The following is a 25971-nucleotide window of genomic DNA, read 5'->3' as shown; positions in this document are numbered from 1 at the left end:
ACTTATTTTCTCCCTATATAAACATGACTTTACAGGCAATTAATTGTGAATATTATTTATATTTTTCATAAAGAATAATAACATGTATATAAATAAAAAATACAAGCTGTTAATTGTGAGTATTTGTTACAACACTGATTTTCGCATTCCTACTGTAGCTAGAGACATTTCAAATTGAATTTGCTCGATTGTCTGCTTTCAATGACTTTCATTACACAGATAATTCAATAGGATGCATATGTACCATGCATATTACGAAACTTTTCTCTTTATCTCTGAATTCCTTACAGTATTGTTGTATTGTTGTAATGTAAAAGTTTATCAGTCTGGTTGTAAAATTGAATTGTATCATTATTGGTTCATTATTCATACTATTAAGATAACTATGATAACGTTTACAGATTTAAACAAGAGATGTGTTTGTCAGAAACACAATACCCCCTATTGCGCCGCTTTGAAGCCATATATTTGACCTTTGACCTTGAAGGATGACATTGACCTTTCACCACTTATAATGTGCAGCTCCATGAGATACACATGCATGCCAAATATCAAGTTACTATGTTCAATAATGAAAATGTTATTGCAAATCTTTAACCAAGGCTAAAGTTTTGGGACACACACAATGAATTAATGAATGGCAGACAGACAGACAGACAGTCAGGCAGGCCAAAAACAATATGCCCCCGATCTTTCGATCCGGGGGCATACAGAAAACATATTTCCAATCGGTTTATTCACTTTTAATATATTTATATTATACATCTTGGTGTTTAAATATAAAATTTCGTTTGCCGAATTGTGGAGACATTTTGAGAGTGGGAATAAATAAGTGGTGCCCTAGTACGGTCTGAATTATCATTTTAGTAAACAAAACAATCTTAATGTATGTGTCGGGTAATAAACAAATTTATACTGTCCAAACAGATAACAAAACAAATTCTTTAGTTATGTATCCATGACAACAAACTATATCGTGAACTGCCGCCGTATTTACACTATTTTATAATCATTGGGGTGTTTTTAATTTTCATGGTATGAGGGTTACGTAATACCATGACATATAAAGGCAATCTATACAAAGTCCATCAGTACGGAGGTATCACTCTTTTAAGTACGTTTGGCAAACTTTTTACAAAAGTTATCAATAACAGATTAACTGATTTGGCGAAACGATATTGTGTATACCGAAACACAAGCTGGTTCTCGGATGGAAATGAGTACCGTCGATAATGTATTTGTATGGCACGAGTTATAAACGCATATAAAGGTAAACAATTATATTGTGCTTTTATTGACTTCCCTAAGGCCTTCAGTTATATTGTCAGAGATAATCTTTGTTATAAATTAATTCAATTTGGTTTACGTGGGAATCAATGTATAACGCCATTAAATAAAAAGTTAAACATGGCATACTTTGAGCAACAGCTTTGAATGTATGCTTGGTGTAAGGCATGTTTAGTGTTTAAGGCCAGTTTTACTTTAATTTTATCTTAATGATTTGAGAGCTAAATTTTACTTAAAAGGCATTAATGGTATTGATGTTAACTCTTTAAAATTGTTTCTCTTACTGTACGCTAATGATATAATACATTTTGCTAATACCGCCGAAGAACTGAAAAACGGCTTAGATCTATTGAAAGTTTACTGTAACAAATGAAATCTTGCTGTTAATACTGAAAAATCTAAAATTATGATTTTATCGTTAATACGGTCGTCCCTTTACTAATATATTTCATTACGACAATAATATGGTCTATTACTAAATAATAGACCTGTTTATTGTTGGGCCACTGCTGGGCTGGTTTTTCAGTTTTCTTATTGTTGGTGTTTTTTAACCGAAGTAGCTAATTTTACAGATTTAAAATTTCTTTCTCATTGTTATCTACACAAACAAAAGGTTGTAAATTTTCTCCTTTAATTATTTCTAATCTATTCTAGTAAAAGTTTATTAAATATGTAAAATAAAGTTAGAAGCCGGTAGTTAAAAGGTGTTTCTTAGCAATTCTTGTGATATTTATGATGGATGCTGAGTTTACGGGCTGTAGTTTACGGATTTCTGTACAGTGGTGGGGAAAAAGTGGATCGGTCACATGGCGTCTGATCTAAGCAATTGTAGTAAGAGCAAAATCAATTTCAAGCTTTATGAGAAAACGTAGTTGATATGCATTCGTGTATTCAGTGAAATAACCATGTTATACTTATTTTCTGAAAATAGGCTAATGTCTCACTGGCAGTAAGAGGGTAAATTTCAATCGAAATAAAGGAATTCCCGTGGCGTGTTAAACAAACATATTACTTTTGGTCAGCACAAAAATGTCAAAATATATTTAGCGTTATTATTCAATTTCTGGAGAGTGGGTTGCTTCAGATTCAATTAGGGCGGGCACTATGTTCAGGTTTATCATAAACACGTTAAATGAATGTTGGTTTTTATGTAGCAATAGTAAAAGGAACTTAATTGTGGCAATGCGGCAATAGTCGGTACTTACTGCAGTTAAGAGGTGGTCTTATGGCGCATTTATTTATAATTACCAAGACAGTTTGTTGAGTCACGTTTTAGTTCATATGCAATAAATCTCTAAAAGGTTTGTTAATTATTATAGTGGGTTAGCTATAAGCCAAATATGGCTTTTTTCGGTATTTACTTATTATCTTTATTGTTTATTTTATTGCACACATGGAAACGCGAAACCGGAAAAGGCGCCGTCCGTCGGTCAAACTACACCAGCATCCCAGCCAAAACCTACCTGGCACCAGCCAACAACCCCGTCAGCTGCCTTCCACCCAAATGCCCGATCAGCTGCCTCCCAACCAACAGCCTGTCCAGCTGCCTCCCAACCAACAGCCTGTCCAGCTGCCTCTCACCCCCAGCCATCGACTCGGCCAATGGTCTTCAAACCAACAGTCCGGCCATCAACCCGACCAGCTGCCTCTCAGTCAACAACTGGGCGACCAGATGCAGCCTGCAGCAAGCCAGCCAGATCCGGCTGTTCAATCGGGTAATGGTTTTAGTGAGGATATTTTTTTACCATGCATGATTCCTAGTTTTCAGTCTGTTTTAGGTGATCATGTTCCTCAGTCAATTAAAGACAAAATAATATCAGGCCAATATGTAGATCTGGCATGTTTGTTGGAGGCCCCGGTAGTTCCTGAAGATTTAGGAAAACATTTGGTTTTGAATAATTCGGGTGAATTAGTGGTAAAGCCCAACATGAAACAAAGCATTGTTGATATAGCTAAATGGACTGACGCATTCCTCATTTTCTCAAGCATTTATTTAAGTGCTCATCCGGTTAAAATGCAAGATCTCTTAAAGTATATGCACACTATAAGGCTGGGGGCAGCAAGACACACTGAGGGTTGGAGATCTTATGATCAACAGTTTAGGTTGAGAATGGGTAATAACCCAGCGAATTCGTGGGCAATGATTGATATGGAGCTTTGGCTGTTGTGTATGGGGCCTCCAAGGCAGCCAGTTCATGATACAGGGAATTTTGTAAGAAAATGTTATGATTTCAATTATACCAGATGCTTACGGTCAGTTTGCAATTACAAACATGCTTGTATGATTTGTGGTTCCGACCATCCTTCCAGGGTATGTCATCTCAAGCCTTGCAACACCAGTTCCTTGGGAGGAGGGTCTGTCAGGGGGGCTGTCACCCAGACCTCGTACAGGCCTAGAGCTTACACGTTCCGACCTAGAGGCCCAATTCAGGGGCTCCGGGGCCCGTTTAGCAGATACTAATACCTCAGTTTGGTCTCTTGGCAAGTCGCCAATCAATGTTGTTACGATTTCTAAATATCTTCAGTTATATCCAAATAAAGAAGTAGCTTCTGTGCTCAGTAATGGCTTTAAGCAAGGTTTTAAGCTGGGTTATAAGGGTTCACATCTCGGTTCTTCAGCGAATAATTTGGTTTCAACAAAAGTGCATTTTTCAGAAGTCCAAAAGAAACTTGACAAAGAGATTTCCTTAGGTAGAATTTCAGGTCCTTTCAAAGTCCCACCAATTTCCAATTTAAAAGTAAGTCCATTAGGAATTTTAGAGAAGCCAGACGGGGGTTGGCGGTTAATTACACACCTGTCGTATCCCAATGGGTCAAGTGTCAATGATGGTTTTAGTGTGGAAGACATTTCTGTTAAATATACATCATTTGACAAAGTGGCTGACATGTTATTTAGTTTAGGTACGTCAGCAATGATGGCAAAAAGAGATATTAAATCGGCTTTTCGTTTAATGCCTATTTACCCAGGGGACTTTCACTTGATGGGGCTTCAGTTCAACAACCAGTATTATGTTGACAAATGCTTACCAATGGGTTTATCTATTGCTCCGGCTTTATTCGAATCATTCTCCACTTTTATACATTGGCTAGTAAGTTTCAAAACTGGGATTCAAACTTTAGATCATTATTTGGACGACTTTATTTTTGGAAGTGCAGCTGGGTCAAATAATTGTAACATGCTAGTTTCTACTTTCGAGGAAGTATGCACCGAAATGGGAGTCCCAGTTGCGGTGGAAAAGTCGGTCGGCCCAACAACAGTACTGACATTTTTAGGCCTGGAATTAGATACTGTGCAAATGACTGTTAGAGTACCTGCTAAAAAAGTGGAAGAACTTTTGAAGCTTTTGCAAAATTGTCTAGTAAAAAAGAGACTTACGTTAAAAGAATTGCAGTCTTTGACTGGGAAGTTGAGTTTTTGTAGTCAAGCAGTAAGAGCAAGTAGGGCATTCTTGCGCCGATTTTATGATGCTATGTGTGGCTTAAAAAAGTCCTATTATAAGATAAGAGTTAATGGTGAAATGAGAGAAGACATCCTGATGTGGATTCAATTTATTGAAGATTTTAATGGCGTTGTACATATTCCAAATAAAGTATGGTTGGATAACTCTGTCATTCATCTTTACACTGATAGTGCAGGCGGTGCTACTCTTGGCTGTGGTTGTTATTTTGGAGGTAATTGGGCCTATTGCCCATGGCCTGTTCAATGGCAAGGCCAACCTATTTTATCAGATATAACATTTTTAGAGATGGTCCCTGTTTTGTTGGCAATATGGCTCTGGGGGGTCTTTTTGAGGGACAGGAAGATTAAGTTTCATATTGATAATTTAGGTTTGGTAGAAGTGATAAACAAACAGTCTTCCAAGTCGAAACGTTTGATGTTTCTGGTTAGAACATTTGTGTTGTTAGTTATGAAATACTCGGTGGTGTTTAAAGCAGTACATATTTCATCAAAGTCCAATTACATTGCTGATGCAATTTCTCGTAAACAGTTTCACAGGTTACAACAGTTAGCACCAGAGGCACAAGCGAGTCCAGAATCCGTCCCGCCGGAGTTTTTACTGATGATCTGCAACAAGAGGCTAATAGATTGCTAGACAATTCCCTTGCTGCTAATACAAAAAAGGCATACATCGTTGGGTTAGAGAGATTCTCTGAGTTTAAAAGGCAATACGGCTTGTCAGATGCCTGGCCGCCTACAGTTGAACAGGTGGTTCGATTTGTAGCATGGCTATCCCTACAGAAACTTACCCACAAATAAGCAAAATCATACTTAAGCTCTATAGCTTTTCATTGCAAGCTGCTTGATGTTGTTGACCCTACCAAAAAGTTCATTGTTTCAAAAATGGTTGAAGGAATGCAAAAAGATAAGAAAACACACGATAATAGGCTTCCAATTACCCTCTCGTTACTGCAAGGGATAGTAAGCAAACTTAATATTGTGTGTTCCAGTGTCTACGAAGCAAAACTGTTCACTGCAGCTTTTATGCTAGCGTTTTTCGGTTTTCTGAGAGTTGGCGAAATAGCTGTTCCTAAAAAAGGTGATAGTATTTTACAGGCAGCGGTGTTGGCAATAGAAGATTTACAATTTGATCACAATGGGGTAATCATTTCAATCCGGCATTCAAAAACTGATCAGTTGGGCAAAGGGGTAGCGCTCAAAATTACTAGGTCAAACAGTGAATTTTGCCCAGTTGTGTGTCTTAACCAGTATCTTCATGTTCGTCCTCAAGGGCCTGGTCCCTTGTTTTTGCACTTTAACAAACAACCAATTACTCGTTACCAATTTTCTGCTATTCTTAAGAAAACGGTTTCTCTTTTGGGTCTAAATTATGGGTCTTACAAATCCCACTCCTTCAGAATTGGAGCAGCAACTGCAGCTTCCCAACTAGGCTATTCAGTGGAGATCATTAAACAGGCAGGCAGATGGGCTTCCAATGCCTACCAAACATATGTTCGTCCTGTTCCTGTTGTCATGCCCAGCCTAATAAATAACCCCCATTAAAAAGGTATGGTTCATATAGTTAGATTCACGTGACTAACAAAAACCAAGTTGATTAAGGAAAACCATCTGGATACTGGGTTCATCAATAATCAAGCAAGCCTTCATAGCAGCAAGATTACGACCTGAAGGGGCCAACCTCTGCCTTGAACCCAACATCATCTGGTGGCAAGGGTACAGTGGGTTAACACTTGCAGAATCAAAGAAAAAATTTCTTTCGCTTGCCAATGTGGGTAATTCTCCAGACTATATTGTGTTACATTTAGGTGGTAATGATCTTGGTCGTCGGTCACTGGTGGACCTTCGAAAATTGATTGTCGAGCTATTCAGGACTATACTGTCTATATTTCCAAGTGTTAAGATTGTATGGTCTGCAGTGCTTCCAAGGTCAAATTGGAGATATTCTGATAATAAAGTTGCTATGGAAAGCAAGAAAGCGCCTTAATAGTCATGGTTCATCTAGGGCTTTGGCATGTGGAGGGCATTACTTGGCCAACTCTGACTTTGGAAAATTTGAGGAACATTTGTTTGAGAAGGACGGAGTCCACTTGTCAACTCTGGGTACAGATATTTTTCTTTCTAATATGTCTGCAGGGCTTGAAAAACTTATAAAGCATAATACACCAATCCATTACTGAAGTTCTAGATGCACAAATTTGGGGGTTCTTACAATTTTAAATCCCAAACATTATGTATGTTGGTGTTGCTATTGAGTCCAAAAATAGATATTTGCAGTTAGTTTGTATGCATATTTTTCTTACTCATATGTATGAAAAAAGAAAAAAGAAAGTTTTTTGCTGCTAATTTTTATGCAATTTTTTGCTGCTAGTTTTTATGCATTTTTTTTCTGCTGGGTTTTATGCATTTTTGCTGCTAGTTTTTATTCATATCTTTGCCTTGTGTTTACAGTTTACTGCTTCCGACTCCAAGCATGCGTCCATCCGCCCTGCAGCCAAAGTTCTTTGGCAGTGGCCACCCGTCATCTCTGGCCCAGCTGGTTTCGAGGTTGGGGCATTTGGGCCGCTGGGTCAGCGTTGTTGGGTGGCCATATGGCAATCAGTGCCGGATGGACGCTTTTTACCTGGCACATTTTTTGGGGAAAATATATATGATTTTGTTGGGAGTGCTGATGGCCGTCACCCGGAGTCAGCACTCATATACAATTTATTTGTGCAGTTAGTTATTTGCAGTTAGTTTGGGCTTGCCATGTTCGCAGGTGGCCCTTGCTGCTTGGAGTCGAGACATTATATGCCAGAACCATTTTTTATGTTTTTATGTTATAAGGTCCTTTAATAAAAAGTAAAAATTTAGTTGAGTTTATATTTACTGTGTGAAAAGGGTTATTCATCGGAGTTTTCATATAGGCTTGCCCATGTAATGCTAGGTGGCAGTTTGGGTTTAGTTCTTGGCCTCTACAATAATATGGTCTATTACTAAATAATAGACCTGTTTATTGTTGGGCCACTGCTGGGCTGGTTTTTCAGTTTTCTTATTGTTGGTGTTTTTTAACCGAAGTAGCTAATTTTACAGATTTAAAATTTCTTTCTCATTGTTATCTACACAAACAAAAGGTTGTAAATTTTCTCCCCTCCCACCCAACCCATGTAGTTTGTTTTTACACAGTGTTGTTCTGTCACACTTTACTGCGTCCGTTATATATTTAAAAATTTGGTCAGGCTTAGGGTAAATATAGATTTATTTTAAGTTTTATTTGCCTGTCCACATTAATTTTAATAACATAAGGGGAAACTGATTGTTTTCCGTACTAGATTTGGTTTTAGTATATTACATATTCTGCTGGTTTGAGTTGCGTTTTTCAGTTTGCCGTGTAGACGCAGAGTACCAAACGTCGGATACAGGTCGGTCACGACTCCACTTCCGATGGGGCAGTTCGGACACCTCGGGTTTGTCGACAGTCGCTTGAAGTTAACGGTTCCTTGGCAATCAGTGCCGGATGGACGCTTTTTACCTGGCACATTTTTTGGGGAAAATATATATGATTTTGTTGGGAGTGCTGATGGCCGTCACCCGGAGTCAGCACTCATATACAATTTATTTGTGCAGTTAGTTATTTGCAGTTAGTTTGGGCTTGCCATGTTCGCAGGTGGCCCTTGCTGCTTGGAGTCGAGACATTATATGCCAGAACCATTTTTTATGTTTTTATGTTATAAGGTCCTTTAATAAAAAGTAAAAATTTAGTTGAGTTTATATTTACTGTGTGAAAAGGGTTATTCATCGGAGTTTTCATATAGGCTTGCCCATGTAATGCTAGGTGGCAGTTTGGGTTTAGTTCTTGGCCTCTACAATAAAAGCATAGATATTGTTAACCGATTCAATTATCTTGGTATTGTATTACAACTGGTGATTCAATTAGTGACGCAGAAAAATCTTTATGTAAAATAAAGAATTACTTGTACAAATTTACCGACATTCCAGTTAGTCATACCCTATTTCATTTTGCAAAACTCATAACTTCAATTCTTAACTACAGACGCTAAGTGTGCCAATTGAAAGGGTTCATAAAGATGAACTCAGACCGATTTTGTATATGGTGAACTTGGACGTGTAAACTACCAAACTGGGAGATATATTAACATTATTGAATACTGGATTAAACTGTTAAGAACATTGGGTAATATTTTACGCAAACAAATTTGTTTGGTTTTTAAATGAAGGTATACTATTGAGCATCTACAACAGAAAAATTGGTGTACGTAATTAAAAGACCTTCTAAGAAATTTGGGATTTTATAATGCTTTTCCTTTCCAGGATGTTGGAAAAAATATGTTCATATCAGATGTAAGGCAAAGATTGAGCGACATCTTTGTTCAGAATTGCAACGAGAGACTTCAAAGTTCTACTAGAACATATTTTATTAACATGTCGCTGTTTTTAAATTTCAACCGTGCCTCAATATATGTCGTGTAAAAAGTATCGTTAAAGTTTATCAGAATTACGTATGTCGTAACATAGATTAAATATCGATTTCCCGTTAGATCATTGAAAGATGAGATGAGTTTCATTATATTCTTGATTATGTACAGAACTAAGATCAAACTATGTTCCATTGTATTTCAGGCAAAGACCAAATATGTACACATTTATCGAGCTTATAACAACAAATAATGAACTTTTACAAAAACATTTGAGCTCTTATATTTATCATTTCTTTTAGATTTGATCGCAAATACTTTTGTATGATCTTTAATTTAATCCATTATGATGTTTTCCTTTTTTACGAATTGTAACGTTTTAAATTATAGCTATTACGTCAGATTTATAAAATGTACTCATAAATACTATTGTTTATATAGCATAATTTTTATGACATGATTTATGGACCATTTATATGTTTGATTTCGTAGGTGGTCTGTGTAGGGTTTATGCAATGTTATTAAATATTATAGTGAGTATGCACTATTTTGTAAAATATTTATGAATTTATATAAAATGTGTAAAAAAACTAATTATACATATATTTCAATATAAATTAAAATACAAGTTAAGAACATGTGCTGAAAAATACGAAATAAACCAAATAATTAATTTTGAAATGGAAAATGTCTGTACAGTCGAAATTGCCAGCATGTATATCATGCATGTACGATGTGAAACTAAATTTACTTTAACCGATCATTTTAATTCCCTGCAGCCATATCTATTCATACGACACACGAACACTTACCCCGATCCTAATAAAAAGACTAATTCCTCGGTTAATGTAGGAAAATATTTACGAAATATCTTAATCACGTTCGGCTGATTTGTCTTAGCTGAATTTTATTAAATTCGTTTTCAATGTATACTTGGTCTAGCTTATTGTGTGTTATCATATTTGTATCAATATATTAAAAGTTAACACATGTACAAATCGTATAATCTCACTTTGATTAATATCAAACGTCGTCTTTTCAATACATTTTGTTGTTTTTGTTAGTTAAGTTACAGGAACCGTTTTATAACATCCGTTTAACTTACTTTATTGTGTCAATTGCCTTTAGGTTGCCTATATTTTCTTTTCGTAGAGGTAGCCTGTACGGGCTGACGTTTATGCTATTATCACATGCAGGTGTTATTATCGACTTGCATTTTAAAACATCTAACTATCAACAAGTCTTGTACATGCCTGTTACTATTACAAACTGTTCTTCTACTCTAAAACAAATGATGTACATGTATATATACAAGTACTAGTTATATTAGAATGTTCCTAATTAAACGGTTTGTGTTTCTTCGAGTTCGAACTAATTATCATTATTATTACACTTGACGTATGAAAACCTAATAAATGTAAATAACAGTATATTTGGTATATTGCATTAATTAAAGATAATTAGCCCCATTACAATTTGACGTAATTTGGACATATTTAATTACATATATACTTTCGATATTTATTTATGTACTAGTGTAATTATAATAATTCAGGTATGTATCGTTGCCATGAAATGTTTAATTCTTTGTATAACTATATTTTGTATAATCAAACACTTTGTACTTTTGTGTCATCTTGGGCTTTTGGCCTTCTGGATGTAAACCATGTATCGTTTAACAGGCAATCCTTTTAATGTTGTATAATATCATGTAATAACAGGCTAACGTAAATATACGTCCATTGCATGCGTCATATTACGTCGTTTCCCTTGGGCACGTGCTATTGGACAAGTTCCCTTTAGAAATTGCACACGTCACCATTGAGTATTCCAATGTATTCTATGATTTCCGATGGTTAATAGAGAAATATCAGTGAATTAAAACTGATACTTCACTGTTTCTAACATTATTTATATTTTTAGATATCTTTAGTTTTCCTACTGTGTGCCCCAATTAAAGGGAGACATCTCTGCATTGATGTTTATAAAAAAAATATACGGATGAGCTGTCTTTAATATCCATGAGGGCGCCAAACGGGGAATTATATTCTCCGGAATGGCAAAAATACAAAAATAATCATTTGTAAGCATAACATAAAAAGAAACTTTTTTGGATTTGGTGGAATATCGATTTTAATTCACTCGTGATCATAGAAAAAAAGATATGTTCTATGATCACTCGTTAAAAAAAATCGATATTCCACGAAATCCAACAAATATCCTCTTTCTATTGAATATATACATTTTCAGAATAGATGTCAGCACCACGCACACGGCCGGTTATAGAAGGCATACAATTTGTTATTGTCGCGGGGCGGCCCTGGCCGTTATACCGCCGCATGTATCATGTTGTTTCTGATATTTAACGGACATTCTGGGAATATTGTTAAGAAATTAGAAAAAAACTTGGACTTAAAAACCTTGTGATGTCAACTTAATGAAAAGCAAAAACAATTATAAAAAGTATTGTTTTTCCATTAATATGCGACAACATATGGCATTAATTTAGCTACTGAGTATCTTGGTTGTGATCAATTTAAAGAGCGATTTTTTAGGTATCGTTACTTATGATGGAGTGTATGTTTACAAAATGTTATGTTGCTTATAACGTTCTCTCGGGCTTACTCCCCGTCATAGTTTTCTGTCTATTCCTTATCAACTACCGCGGTTTTACCTACCGTGTTTATATTATCTTTTTTAGGACTTTCAACGCTTCCACCCTTTTAAAGAAATCCGGCGCCAAGTTAAAGTATGCTGCAAGGGTTCAAAAAGTCAAAGTCATCTCATAGCTAATTGCATTGAATATACTATAGCCCGAACCTCATCGCTAAATCCATGCTTGGAACGACCAAAAGTTTCATCGATAATTTCGTAAAAACTACACCAAGTCGCAACATATAAAGGTCCTAACGTTTCCTAATGGGTTGTGGTTGTATGTTTAGGTAACTTTGTTGATGAATAAATCTTCGCTGAATCGCACTACATTGCCCGATTATAAAAATAATGCAAAATATCTTTATAAACATATCAAACTCACTCACTATGTAGAATTATCTGTGACATTTTATAACATCCGGTCGTAGCGCCACCTCGGAAGTATCGTTGGCTCATTCATCAATGCATCCCAAAAATGAGGTAGCTCCCGTGATTGACGGCCGTGCATATAGACGTCAATTTACCAATCCATAGTTACACGTTGCCCTTCAAAATGTCCGTCGCTATCGTAATAGTGCATAATTATCACAACAATTTGCTTTCTCAAATTGCTATAACAACATTACATCATTAAAAAAAATGGTTTACAATGTACAATAAAACTAATTAAATTGTATTCAAATTATTATTGTTGATATCTATCCTACATTTAACATAATTTTATTAATTTATTGGTGCATGTGTTTATGTTTAGAAAATGCCAGTTCCAGTTTTAAACAGGCAAAACCGAGAACAGCGGTCAGTCAAGGAAAACGGCCAAAGTGACCGTTTCATAACTATTTTAAACTGAATATATTACAACGATATAATTGTTGTTTACTCATACATCTCGTTCATTGAATAAATCCGAGAGTTCGTATTACATTCATTGTGATGTATTCTTAGGTAAAAATTGCCACGTGTCATTGACGTCACGTCCGAACAAATATAACAGCGGATTCGCTGTCATAAAACGAAAGTATGATATAACTGTATCTTGTTAAAAATCATGTGTCGGCAGGTTGTTGTAAAAGTTGCAATTCAATTTTTATTTTTCCTGACCAGACGATCACTTAACCTTTTATCGCCTTCTTATAACAACACTTGCCAACATAGTGTTGTTTTTAACACCTTATCAGCGATAAAAATCTGTTGACTTTGTCACGCGCTAAGGCGTTAGGAATGCAGCTGATAATTGCTTTTAATACATACTCAGTATTCTTATTTTTACGTGCAACTATTTCGTTTTTGTTCTTAATTTTCGCAACTGAAAACGACTTACGCGTGACCGTTGTTTACAGTTCAAACATGACATGAAACACGGAGTGAAATAAACCTACAGTTGGCCGTTATGGACAATTGACCGTTATTTTCAAGTGTAATATGGAGTGATTTTCGTGTCTGCAATTGATTGCTACTATCAAGTGACCGTTAGGTAAATTTTTACTGTAGTTGTTTACAGATCGATATACAACGATAATGTTACCGCTTTGTGTATTGCTGTAATGTAACACAGAAAACAAACGACAAAGAAGTTGATGATGATTGTGTGAAAAAGTTTCTTAAAAATTCCGTCCGCAAAGCCAATTGATGTCAGGGTTGCGATAAAATATATTTTTAGTTAATGGCATACTGAAGTGGTTATTATCAACGCGTTAACTCTTAACCGATACCATTTAGTAGACCAAACAACGATATAAGTGCGCACAAAGTACTATTTTATGGCAATACACATAGAAATGTTTACAAACCCAAATTCATATATTTTGAGATGGTCATTTGGAGTGAGGGGCAGAACTCAATTTTAATGTGTATATGTTTTCATATAGAAATATTGCTACTGAGCTATTTTTTGTGAGACTCGTTTTAAATGTGTCAGTCCAATTTGAACACGTTTATTTCTCATATATAGTAAGTGAAAATCGTGTTTCCTCTACTTTCACTAAGAAATCTGAACATAATGACAATTAATGATAGCGTCCTTCGTTATCTTAGTTGTTAAAGGTATTTCAGAACGAAACAGATAATGCCTAAACATGGTCAGCAAGAAAATAATTCGACTGCTCTTTATTACATGTACATGTTGGATAAACAATTTGAAGCCCTTTACCAATCATAAAGTAATCGCATGTCGTACCATTTATGGTACTTTTTATGAACTGGCATCTAGCTGATTTAGGTTTATATTACTTTTTTACGACGTCACGTGATCATACTAGTTTAAATTCTCTGAGCCGTTTGTGATAATTTGTAAAGTTTAATACATGCAAAGAACATGCCGTGGATAATATTTAAACTCCTAATGCTCTTTTTAGATATTACACATGGTAAAATAATTTGTGATATTTTTATAAATATTATTTAGAATACATAAGAGTTCTTCTATCCACAGACTTAAGCTCATCGCAATTTTAGTATAACATTTATTAGGTAAACGTGTCAAGACATCAAGGACAAGAATTGTAAAATATATTTGTTTCTATTGCATTTTGAACGAAAATAGGTCAACTTACTGTTAAGAAAGTTTAGCTGTATTCAAGTTTATCGACATCAGTCATAATCAAGTAAACGAAAACACTCAATTTACGTAATATTTCGTTGAGACGAGGATGATTAACATAATGATGCTGATACAGGAGGGCCGACAAAGATCATCAATGGCGGCGACGCTGTGCCAGGCGCCCATCCCCACCAGGTGTCGCTGCAGTGGAACCAGCGTCCGTCGCTTGGACTTCCAGGTGCGGCCTGGTACCACATCTGCGGAGGCTCCGCCATTGACGTAAACGTCGTCCTGACGGCAGCACATTGCGTAGACTTCGGGTGCGTTGACGTTGTTGTTGTTGTTTGTATTTTTGAAAAACAAATGTAGGTATTGATGACAAGCGTTTGATCTGTTTTACTTTATTTGCGATGATATATCACGAACAACGAAATATTTATCTGATCGTGTTATTCGTCGTTTATTTTAAATTACTAACACAAACAAATGTGTACCTTAGATCTTCATGTACCAGTAACAGTATAGTTAAGAAAAAATATATTCCCAATTCTCGATCCGCGGCCGTAGTGGGTCTCGAACTCACTCATACAAAAAATCTTGTTCTTTCCTTAAAAAATGTTTTTCCGATCTTGGCCCCTCAGTGTTCAATCGGTTTTAATCTTGACGGCACTTATGCTTTTGTTATTATAGGGGAGAAATATATATTATAAAATTATGTAGATTTTAGTTTACAATATTATTGTACTTTCATGTCATGTGTGGTCATACAAAACATACGTTCGCGATATCGTGTACGATGGATTTATAAAACGCATGACATTTGCGTCATATTATTTCGTTGTTCTATTTCGAACTTCATAATTTTGAAGGTCTGAGAACCCGGAATGTGCCAATACACTGTTGCATAATTATTGTACTGAACTCACGCATGTTGGGATGATTTTTTAATTATATCTGCTCTTTCCAGGTTTTTATTTTATTGAAAAAATATTCCATTTTGGTGTAATATTATGCGGATATTTGAACACCCGTAGGAGACCCGACCTCGGGCACGGGTATCTAACCCCGATGTCTGAGGTATTAATAAGTGTAATTTGACGTCATTCATATAAACAGAAATATGTATCTTACATGTACTTCTACAGTCGGAAAAAATATCTTGCGTTGTTGTTTTTTTTTGTAACTGTCGCTTAATTGTATTTTATTCAATTTATTGTTTTGTCTTATAATGTTTAAAAAGACAAATGGTTCAGTGATTTGTATGATATTCAAAAGTTGTGAAAGCATAAAATCAGACAAAAGACCAAAAGGCTCGCTATAAACTTAATATTTCACTCGAGTCGAAAAGAGCAGCTTATCACTCAAGGGTATTCTCCTCTATCGTAACGCAAAGCAATAAATAGCGCGTATTGATATATTAAAGTAATTGTCTTACATCCATTATTATTTTAGATAAGTAGTATTCCTACATTCAACATATTGCAGCAAAGCAAGCGAGTTCCGGGTAGTAGTCGGGGATCACCGCCTGTACGAGTACGACGGTACAGAGTACCCGTTGCAGGTGTCTAGAATATACCTCGTACGTATAAATTCAGTTATTATTTTGATTAAAAGTAGGTGAGTATATCCAATTATTGTCATATATAACTTTCTTGTCCAGCTGTTTATTTAAAATGTGTGCTGAAGGGTAGATATATACATGTACATGCTACAGGCATGATATTTTTTATTATAGTTGAAGTTGCTGAATCTGTATCATGTCCGAAATGTTTTGATACATCGTGCGTCAAAACCAAAGGCACTTATTCACATATCACTATTTTTTTAAACAAATAAACCTTTGAAGTTAAAATGTTGGAAACTTGTTCTCGCTTGTTTTGACAAAAAGTTCACAATGGCGGCCTATGTAAAAGACCGAGCCAGTCCGATTGAGATAACTCGATTTTTCAGTTACTTCCCCTTTGCATACGCCACTGCGTAGGAGCATTGATAACATTCTCCTAGCAGAGTTGTCGTTCGTGTTTCAACATTCAACAATGGCCGCCCTAATGAGAGTCTCGATTCAAAACTTTCTTACTGCATACATTGGCTTGTTTCGCTATTTAGAAGCTGTCAAGTAGGATATATGAATTATTTATTCACTAAATCTCCGCTTATGACAACAATAGTTGGAATTCGAAGCATATATACTCGATGTGAATGAAGGACTTTCTGGATCGTAACAGCTTGACACGGCAAAACTGGCATACTGATTACTGGTATTTTTAGTTATCAATATATGTCACATTGTGCTTTATAAATTGTATTCGAGCATTTTGCGACTTATTGAATGACTATGATACCCGATATCAACATTTCATCGGGGGTTTGCAGATCACCAAGCTGTCCTGAGATTCAACATTGATTTCAAACTCTTTACTGGTTAGTACTCTTTCTTAGTGTTAGTACTTTTTATCATTTTAAAGTTAAATGAACTGTGTCACAGTAAAAGAGACATTAAGGCGATTGTGGCCAGTTTGGATCTAGATCAGCCAGCAGTCGCTTGAAAGCTGTTTGCTTAAGCGTTTTTCTGACAATAACAAATAATTTAATTGGATACTGATTTGACTTCGCTTTTCCTGTGACCTGGCTCAAATAACAGAATTGTCATTAATCAAATTATTTATTTCGAACATTAATCAATTGTTTTTCTTGTCACTCGGGATCAATGACTCCAGCACTTTCCTGTTGAGAATTGAATACTGCTAAAGGCGATGCTAGGGGGCGTGAGAGATGTTGCACCTTTCAGTATCGCTCGATTGTTCATTGTCGGCTCGGGTACTACGTACATGTACCCCGGGTACTCTTAAGTATACTAACATGTATCCCGGGTACGGTAAATATACTAAAATGTACCCGGGAAATTTAACCCTAAATCAGTCGTTGTCGACTATTTTTTTGTAATAATTATATATACACATTTATGTCAATTTTCTGTAGAATGGGTTCTATATTATTAGAACACATTCTCAAAAAGTATGTTGATGCAGTGTTTTTTGAAGAGAAGTGTGTTTAAGATAATCGGTTGCGCGTTTTACGACAACGGATTTTGGGCGCGAATACAACTCGGGTACAGTCTAATATGGACCGAGTACAATTACGTTTATTTACCGTACCTGGGGTACATGTAAGTATACTTAGAGTACCCAGGGTACATGTAAGTAGTACCAGAGCCGACAATGACCAATCAAGCTCCATTATCCCTCATGAACCGACTCAAAAAACCGAGTCGGCAATATTTGACTTAATTTTTTTTTGTTTGGTTGCTCTCGACGGATCGAAAATTTCAGAATCTTCCTAAAAGCCCTACGGGTTTGATCCCCAGAAGCGACATTGAAAACTAGCATACTTTGTTATCTAAAAGGTTGCTAAACCTGATATACAATGATAATGTGAATTTTCTCTCACATGATGTTCATCAGTCATATTATATAAAAACTTACAGCAGTAGTAAACAACTGGACAATAATTAATGAACGCATCTTTCATTTGTCTTTGACACTTTGATTTTGACATGGCCTAGATTTAAATATGTGACTGGACTTTACCAGCACTCTTGTAACAGAGCTAAAGTTTAAATGTACCATTGAAGATCGCCTAAATCCAGATTTGCTATTATAGACGTGTGGAAAGTTTTAAGGGTGTGACAAGTAAGCAAAAATTGGTCATTACCCAGACGCCACAACTGATCTATGACTGTATTAAAACAAGAAAAATCAGTGCCTGATTTAGATTTTCTTAGATAGTTCAATAAAAACTAATTTCATAAGCCTGGTAACAATTTAACGATAATGCTACCAATGTGTCACACCAGGGCCTTGAATTTGAAATCTATGACATGCATGGTCATTTCTTCATGAAATCAGGACACAAAATTGTATTTTAAGTCCTTAATTGACCTGGCTATAGTTCTCAGATTATTATAAGCTCAATCAGTCGATTTATATCATTATTTATGCTTTGTGTATTGTAAACATATACACAATCATCCAGTTACATGATAGCAATAAATAATATCAAAGCTACCTATACTTTAAAGGTCATTGACAAAGCCTATGGTCAAAATGTGAACACATTGAGTGTAATCGCTCTCTCGTGCCAGCAAAAACAACACGTTGACAGGTTGTCATTTTTGACAGTTCTACTTTCACTTTCATTTTGTGATATCAAATTATTAACAATTATGTGGCTGAGAAAAATATCGCCATTGCTTTTTATGCTCCTGGTAGGGTGGCCTATATCAGTTGAACTGTCAGTCAGTCAGTCAGTGTGTCAGTCCGTCCGTCCGTCCGAAAACTTTAACGGCCATAACTTTTTTAATATTGAACATAGCAACTTGATATTTGGCATACATGTGCATCTCATGGAGCTGCACATTTTCAGGTGTGAAAGGTAAAGGTGAAGGTCATCCTTCAAGGTCAAATGTCAAATATAAAGCGTCTGTCTGTCTGTCCGAAAACTTTAACATTGGCCATAACTTTTTCAATATTGGCGTGCATGCGTATCTCATAGAGCTGCACATATTAATTGGTGAAAGGTCAAGGTCATCCTTCAAGGTCCAGGTCAAAGGTCAAATTTTGCAATATTGAAGATAGCAACTCCATATTCGGCATGCATGTGTATGTCATGGAGCTGCACATTTTGAGTGGTGAAAGGTCAAGGTCATCAAAGGGTTCAAAGCTGCGCAGCAGGGGGCATTGTGTTTCACAAAAACAGCACTTGTTTAATATATTTTCGGCACATTTCTTCAAAAAACTTACATCAATACACGATTTTCTTCGTTAATTCAATCATTCCTGACAGACTTGTGTACATATTTCGCTTACATTTTGACGCGCGTAGGTAGGACCGCATTACCGCTTCCGAAATGTGTATTCATACTATTGCCTTCGAGGAACTTATCTGATGTTTGACGGAAAGGGCCGAAAATGTGCGAGTGTGGGTCAAGTTCCCCACAGGTACTACTTTCCCGTTCCCCCAATTTTTTTCCGTACCTAAAATTTTTCGTACCCAATTTTTTTTCGTACCCAATTTTTTTTTCGTACCCAATTTTTTTTTTCATCCCCAATTTTTTGTTCGTACCCAAATTTTTTTCGGTTCCAATTTTTTTGTTCCCAAATATTTTTCCGTACCCAAATTTGTTTTCATACCCAAATTTTTTTCGCAAAAGTTTTGTACCAAATTTTTTTTTCGTACCAACATACACAATTGTGGTGATTGTGGTGATGTAGATAAACTTAACTTGATGCTTTTATATCCATCCTCTCAAAAGCATCGTCACACCAGTACTGTCAGTACTTTGATTTACATATTTGATCGCCCGTTTGACGATTATCTCCGTAAATATCGTTCGTAAATATAAACGCGCAGGCTCGGAAAGCTCCGTAGAAACTGATATTCACCATATCGGAAAGCGGCGTAATGTAAATAAACATACGTTTCGATGGGCCAGATTAAAGGGACTTCACAAATGGGGCACTATTTGAAGTGTGTCATTATATGCCTAAAATTGTTAGATCGATATATATATATATATATATATATATATATATATATATATATATATATATATATATCAGAACGTTTTAGCTTCATTATTATTACATTTTTACAAGAATGGAATATAGAAAAATTCAAAAGACACTAGTTTTTGCCTATCGTTGCTCGAACCCGTGATTTATTGATTACAAACCTCAAACCGTAACCGTACAGTTATTTAAATTATAATGTTTGTAGTTTTTATAAGAAAATTTGACGCAAACAACAGGATTATTTCAAATTATTTGATTATTTTGGGTTTTAAAAGCTTAATAAATTTATCAACTTCAAAATATCATATATTTTAGTGTAGTTTTAAAATGAGTCTACGCTTTTAGCTCATGTCTATCCCATTGTGTGCCATGTTCTTATTTATACTCTGTGATATTTTGGAAACATGTTACATTGACAATCTATGAAAAAGTCCCTTTATTAGATAATAACAGACACTTTAGCCTTAAGATTATTCAACTCTTGTATCAATAATAATTTGATGTATATATTTCGATAACTATGCCTTTATGTACATAACAAAAATGTTATTTTACAGATTTAGCATTGGTTATACAGCCATTGCCAAACGGGACCACGGCATGGTCAATTACATAGTTTTTATGCAATCCGTATACATAAAAACATAAGAATTCAAATATCATAACATCGTATAGTTACATGCGCAACTGTGTATATTATGTCATGTATAAAATCTAAATAGACTTACGATTAATAACCTTCATATAGTATAAATTGGAATTTATTGATATTCGAGCTTCCGTTTATTGACATAAACACTAGACATGCAAACTGATATAAGTCACTAGTACTATGATTATGTTTACGGTGTGACTGCCCAACTATCCGAACATCATTACAATTCTAGCACGAGGACTGGATACCGGGTTTGGACTACAACAACAACGTGTACCCTAACGACATCGCAGTGCTCACCCTGACGATGAGCTTTGTCAACACCAATATCATCATTCCTCTTGATGACGACACTGATGCAAACGCCGACTCCGACCGCACCGGACAGAACTGTATTATCAGCGGCTGGGGGCTGAACGGTTAGTGTTAGGAAAACGTGTCCCTAGATCAAAAAATGCAACTTAATAAAATATTGTCCCTCCGAAGTTATCATTGTTCAAAATGCATAAATGTAAACAGCTAGCGCCAGTACTATCGCACCGTTTCAGGCCGTTTCAAAAACACGCGTTCCAAAGAACTACGTACATATACTTGCACAGCTTTATTATCATATGTTTATCACAGTTAAAAAACATACTTGTTAAAAGTATTCACATCAGTTTGATTCAAAATTGCAATATCTCGCTGATGAAAATAACCGGTATTTCTTACTACATGCGGATTCAAATATCTCCGGTATAAGCAAATGAAATTGTACGTACGTTCAGATACCAACAGCGACATCGTGAACACGCTGCAGGACCGGAATATGACGGTGCTCAGCCAGACGGAGTGTGAGCAGTACTGGGGAGAAGGCGGCTATATCTTCCGGGGGCATATCTGCGTGTTCGACGGACCCGACGGAACCACCGGAGGATCGGCTTGTAATGTAGGTGTTATAGATCGTTGAATTTGAGCAGACAATTAATATTACAATAGTAACGTGTTGATCACGTATTCCGCTCTCAGACGAGTCAGATATGTGTATAATTTATCGTCGCCATCAAAATTCCTCGTTTAAATACATTTTTTGTGAGACACGCTTGCGATAAGCTCCATACAGTTGTCGCATAGGTGAATGTTTGTCCGGACTTTGACTTCGTTTTTTATTTATTATGCTTTTTTAAAATTATTTATAACTTATTACAAATGTTTAAACTGTGGAGACAGAGAGTCACGTACAAAACGTATATTCCCGGCTCGAAGTTCAATGCAACATTTTAGGATTAAGTATTGTCCTGACGCAGCTTGTCTGGACAGCTACTTCTTCATTCATGAGATAATTGTACGATTCTCATCACACAACGTTCACAATTTGGAGCCAGCCTATCGCGCGTAAGAATTGAATCCCTAGCGCAAAGGCACGTGTCACATAGTTACTCTGACGAAAATAGAAATTCAAACTTATAACCGGTGTGTCTGTTTAGTATTACAACAACATAAATTTAAAGCTTCGTAAATTGACACATATGCATGGCCTTAACCTTTGAGCTAGGAACACATACCTTGCGCGTACTCGTCGTTATGGCAATGAACTACATTTTTACGATAGAAATCTTACACTAAAAATTGTGTATATCTGTTTTGATATAGGGTGACAGCGGGGGGCCGCTCGTGTGCCAGGGAAAGCTGGCGGGCGTAACTTCCTGGGGGCGGGAAGGGTGCCGAATGCCCAATACAGGGGACTTCATGCCCAGCGTGTACGCGCGTGTCAGCCACTACCGCGCCTGGATCGAAATGACTCTCGGTAGACTCAGTGGGTCCACTGGCAGGGGGTAGACGTGAGCGAAATATTTCAAGTTAAAACGTCACCGTTGGAAACGAATATCATAGAATAAATAAAGCCATATCAAATCGTTATATGTATCCTGTATTGGCGAAATATTAAATAGAAAAAGTGCGGACATCGATATGCATGACTGACAATATGTTGACGATGTTTCGTTGACTGTTTGTATTTGTTTGAACTGTTAAGTCGACATTGCTGTAATACTGAGTTTTAGCGGAAGTTGCAACATGACATTCTTGCAGTAGTGTACATTGTCTCCAGATTTAATGAATACATACATGTTTGTCACATCTTGAAATGTAATTTATTATGATAATTTATATCATATTAATGATAGTTATACGCAGTTTATGCATGTTCTTCTTTTATTATTTCACGAATATAAAAAAGTGGTGCGGTATTTACAATGAAGATATCGATGAAAATCGTTACAATCAAGAAAAGAAGCATGTTATACTATAAACATACAAAACAATCTACATTTCTGCGATGGCGTCCGTTATGTCCAAAAAGGTATGAACACATGTTATGCAGCGTTATCTCATAACCTCGTACGTGATTAATGATATAAATCCGATAATATGTTTTCATCTAAAAGTTTCTTGGCGTCGCTCTTGAGAGCGGCGACTAGTATGTTATGTTGTTTTTTTTTCGCTTATGGGAGGAGAAGTTATTTTACGGATCAATGTATATATTTTTGTTTTAAGAATATCTTGCATAGTGGTAATTTTTTGTGTAAATTAGTGTAAATAAGTACTGCATTTGTGCCTATTACATTTTTTACAACATTTATTGCCAATAATGCAAAGCTAATTGTTTTAATTAATAACTGATCCACAACTGATCACAGGGGAAAGATCACAGGGACTGGGTAAATACGCGAAACTTTCTGGTTTTGTATAAAAACAAAACATAATCAAAAAATATTTATTTTGTGGTTTTTCTAATTTGCTTATTTAGTGGAGAATCAATGTAGTACGATATTTGACGACCTATCGCGCAAGCAAGTTTATTGGAAGGCGTAATGGTACGAAAACGTACAATGTATTAGTTTATTAAGAGACATATAATAACGATCGCTATACACAACTTCACCAAATAGCAGTACATAAATGATGTCAGCCGGAATACCTCAGTTGGGAGAGCGTTAGACTGAAGTTGTTTACGCAACAATCATCAAAGGCCCTCGGTTCAATCCCGGTTTCCGGCACAAACGGAACAGTTCGGCGGCTGACAATTTTTTTCAGTCAGGTTAATAAATATAATAAAGCTTTATTTATGAAGACATTTTAAAATCCATTTTACTACAATTGGACATTCTTATTAAACTAAATGGATGCCGCGTGGTGACAACGTTAATTAAAATTTCTTACATCACTTAATTATCTTATAAAAAAATACACGTGTTTTTATATTAACAAATAAATGCAAACAACACATCTATTATCCATGTATTTTTATGGTTGTCTATCATAGGCCCTAAGTACTATCCCTACCACATATAGAGCGTGAACCGCGAAACGTATTATTGATTGTAACAATGAGTTGCGATAAAAGAATCAGCCGCTTATCAAGGAGGAGCTGTGTTCCAGCAACCCGTTTCCCTTGTCTCAAGCACTCCTCGGAGTTTTTTTAAGAACCACATATATAGCGCTAAGCGCGACACGTATTACTATCCAGGTGGTATGGGCCCTTTCGCATTATCCGACCATGACGTCCATAGTTGTCTTCCTTAGAATTTGAGAAATTTTGAAATCGTTGTTCGAAGTCCAAAATTTTCATCTGATTGTTCCCTTACTTGCACAGGGGTTTTTTTTATCAATGAGGATCCAACCAAAACTCTATATGAGCAATATCGGACCATACGTCCAGAATTATGTCTCTTAGAGATTAAAAATAAAAGTAAAAAAACTGCTTGGTTAGGTGATTATGTCAACATTTTTCATCAGATTCTTTCCAAACTTACAGTGTCTTCATATCAATGAGCATTTTTACCTCATTTAAAATGAGAATCATCGGGACAATAAGTCCATTTTTTTTCTATTGAATTTGACAAAATAAATAATTTCCACTTGTTCAAAAGATTTCACAACTTTCATCTGAAGTGTTTTTATATTAGTATTACTCGAACCCTATTAAAAATGATGACTATCGGAGCAATAAGTATATTATGATCTTTTACTGAATTTCAAAGTATTGTGAAATGCAGCTTCTTTATGCAATTTACAATTTTCATTCATTTTTTTTCAAACGTTTACAGTATTTTCATATTAATGAGTACTCAACCCCTATCGTAAATGAGCAACGTAAGAATAAGTTCAGAATTATTTCCCCTTGAAGTTGAGAAAAATATGAAATTACGCTTACAAAATGAAGCAGATTTTTGTTAAACCTACACAGTTATGTTCCATTAATGAAAACTGCACACGGATGACAGTAAAAAAAGGAAACCAATGTAAATAAAATGAACTATGAAATATTTGGATATTACAACACAAAATCATAGATAATGGTTATTTGGGGGTTTATAACACAACATCATAAATAATGGTTATTTGGGGGGTTATAACACAAAATTATAGATAATGGTTATACCAGTATCTTTTTCTATCTTGTTTAAAATAATCGGCCAATATACATGTATTAATATTTACAGTAGAAAAAAATCGTTCCATGTAACTTCATTGCGTGCCTTTTACACTGAAATTTCCGATGCCCTTTGATGCTTTGCATCAATACTTATCTTGTATACTTCATGGAATATGTCAAAACTACAATTTGTTAGAAGTAAGTGATTTTTTCCGTCTCGATTCACCGTCCAGATTTTACTGGTTTATTTGCATATAGCACTATTTCCACATACAACAATCGAATGAGCATCATATATAATAAATATTTTACACAACATATATCACAACCAAGAAATGCAAAAGTTGTGCGACATTACAGGAAAGAAAACAATTTCCGTACAAATAGATTTACATATCACCAAACATCGCTTGTAATACAGATAGTCATCCGCGCAATTAGGAAAGAAGCTACACTTTTCGCCAAAAAGACCACTCAACCTACAGACAGCGTCGCTCCTGACCAGAATCCGACATTGCGACATGAGTTGTAGGTACAGATGTCAAGTGCATTTTCAGTAAATGATCCCAAACATGGTCCGAATTTGTTCACTCGTCGACACGCTTCAATTACCCTGAGTCTCGTCCATGTTGATGACGCCCGGCGTGTTTTATGCACAGTCTTATATGGAATGAATCGATTCAAATATACCAATCGGACCAATACATTCGTATTTTTTTTGTAAATACATACAAGCCATGTTCTGCGAAATGGGGGTTTTATGCATGTGCGTAAAATGCCGTCCCAGATTAGCCTTTGCAGTCCGCACAGGCTTATCAGGGACGACACTGTCCGCCTAGACTGGTTTTTTGCTAAGAAGAGACTTTCTGTAAATGAAACATACCATATAAACGGAAAGTGTCGTCTCTGATTAACCTGTGCGGTCTGTCCTTTTCAAAGAGAACGGCCAATATAATCAACCTACTATGACAACCAA

General features: G+C 35.8%; 2 protein-coding genes across 3 annotated transcripts; both read left to right on the top strand.

The window, feature by feature from the left end:
* Positions 1–1754: 1754 nt before the first annotated feature.
* On the top strand, positions 1755–6147 carry LOC127842510 (cell division protein ZipA-like). The gene is made up of 2 exons (XM_052372046.1): positions 1755–3002; positions 5737–6147. The coding sequence occupies exons 1-2, from the start codon at positions 2681–2683 to the stop codon at positions 5775–5777; spliced, it is 363 nt and encodes a 120-aa protein (XP_052228006.1). The 5' UTR covers positions 1755–2680; the 3' UTR covers positions 5778–6147.
* A 7775-nt stretch (positions 6148–13922) lies between these two features.
* LOC127866712 (chymotrypsin-like elastase family member 1) lies at positions 13923–22748 on the top strand. Of its 2 annotated transcripts, none has more exons than XM_052407468.1 (6): positions 13923–14032; positions 14490–14673; positions 15839–15932; positions 20811–20997; positions 21346–21506; positions 22211–22748. In XM_052407468.1, the coding sequence occupies exons 1-6, from the start codon at positions 13996–13998 to the stop codon at positions 22394–22396; spliced, it is 849 nt and encodes a 282-aa protein (XP_052263428.1). In that variant the 5' UTR covers positions 13923–13995; the 3' UTR covers positions 22397–22748. The 2 variants fall into 2 exon arrangements, with proteins under 2 accessions (XP_052263428.1, XP_052263420.1); XM_052407460.1 differs by lacking the exon at positions 13923–14032 and adding an exon at positions 14054–14180.
* The last annotated feature ends 3223 nt before the right edge of the window (positions 22749–25971 follow it).

This window comes from Dreissena polymorpha, chromosome 1, assembly GCF_020536995.1.
Source record: "Dreissena polymorpha isolate Duluth1 chromosome 1, UMN_Dpol_1.0, whole genome shotgun sequence".
Taxonomy (NCBI): Eukaryota; Metazoa; Mollusca; class Bivalvia; order Myida; family Dreissenidae; genus Dreissena; species Dreissena polymorpha.
This window is presented reverse-complemented; position numbering and strand designations above follow the sequence as displayed.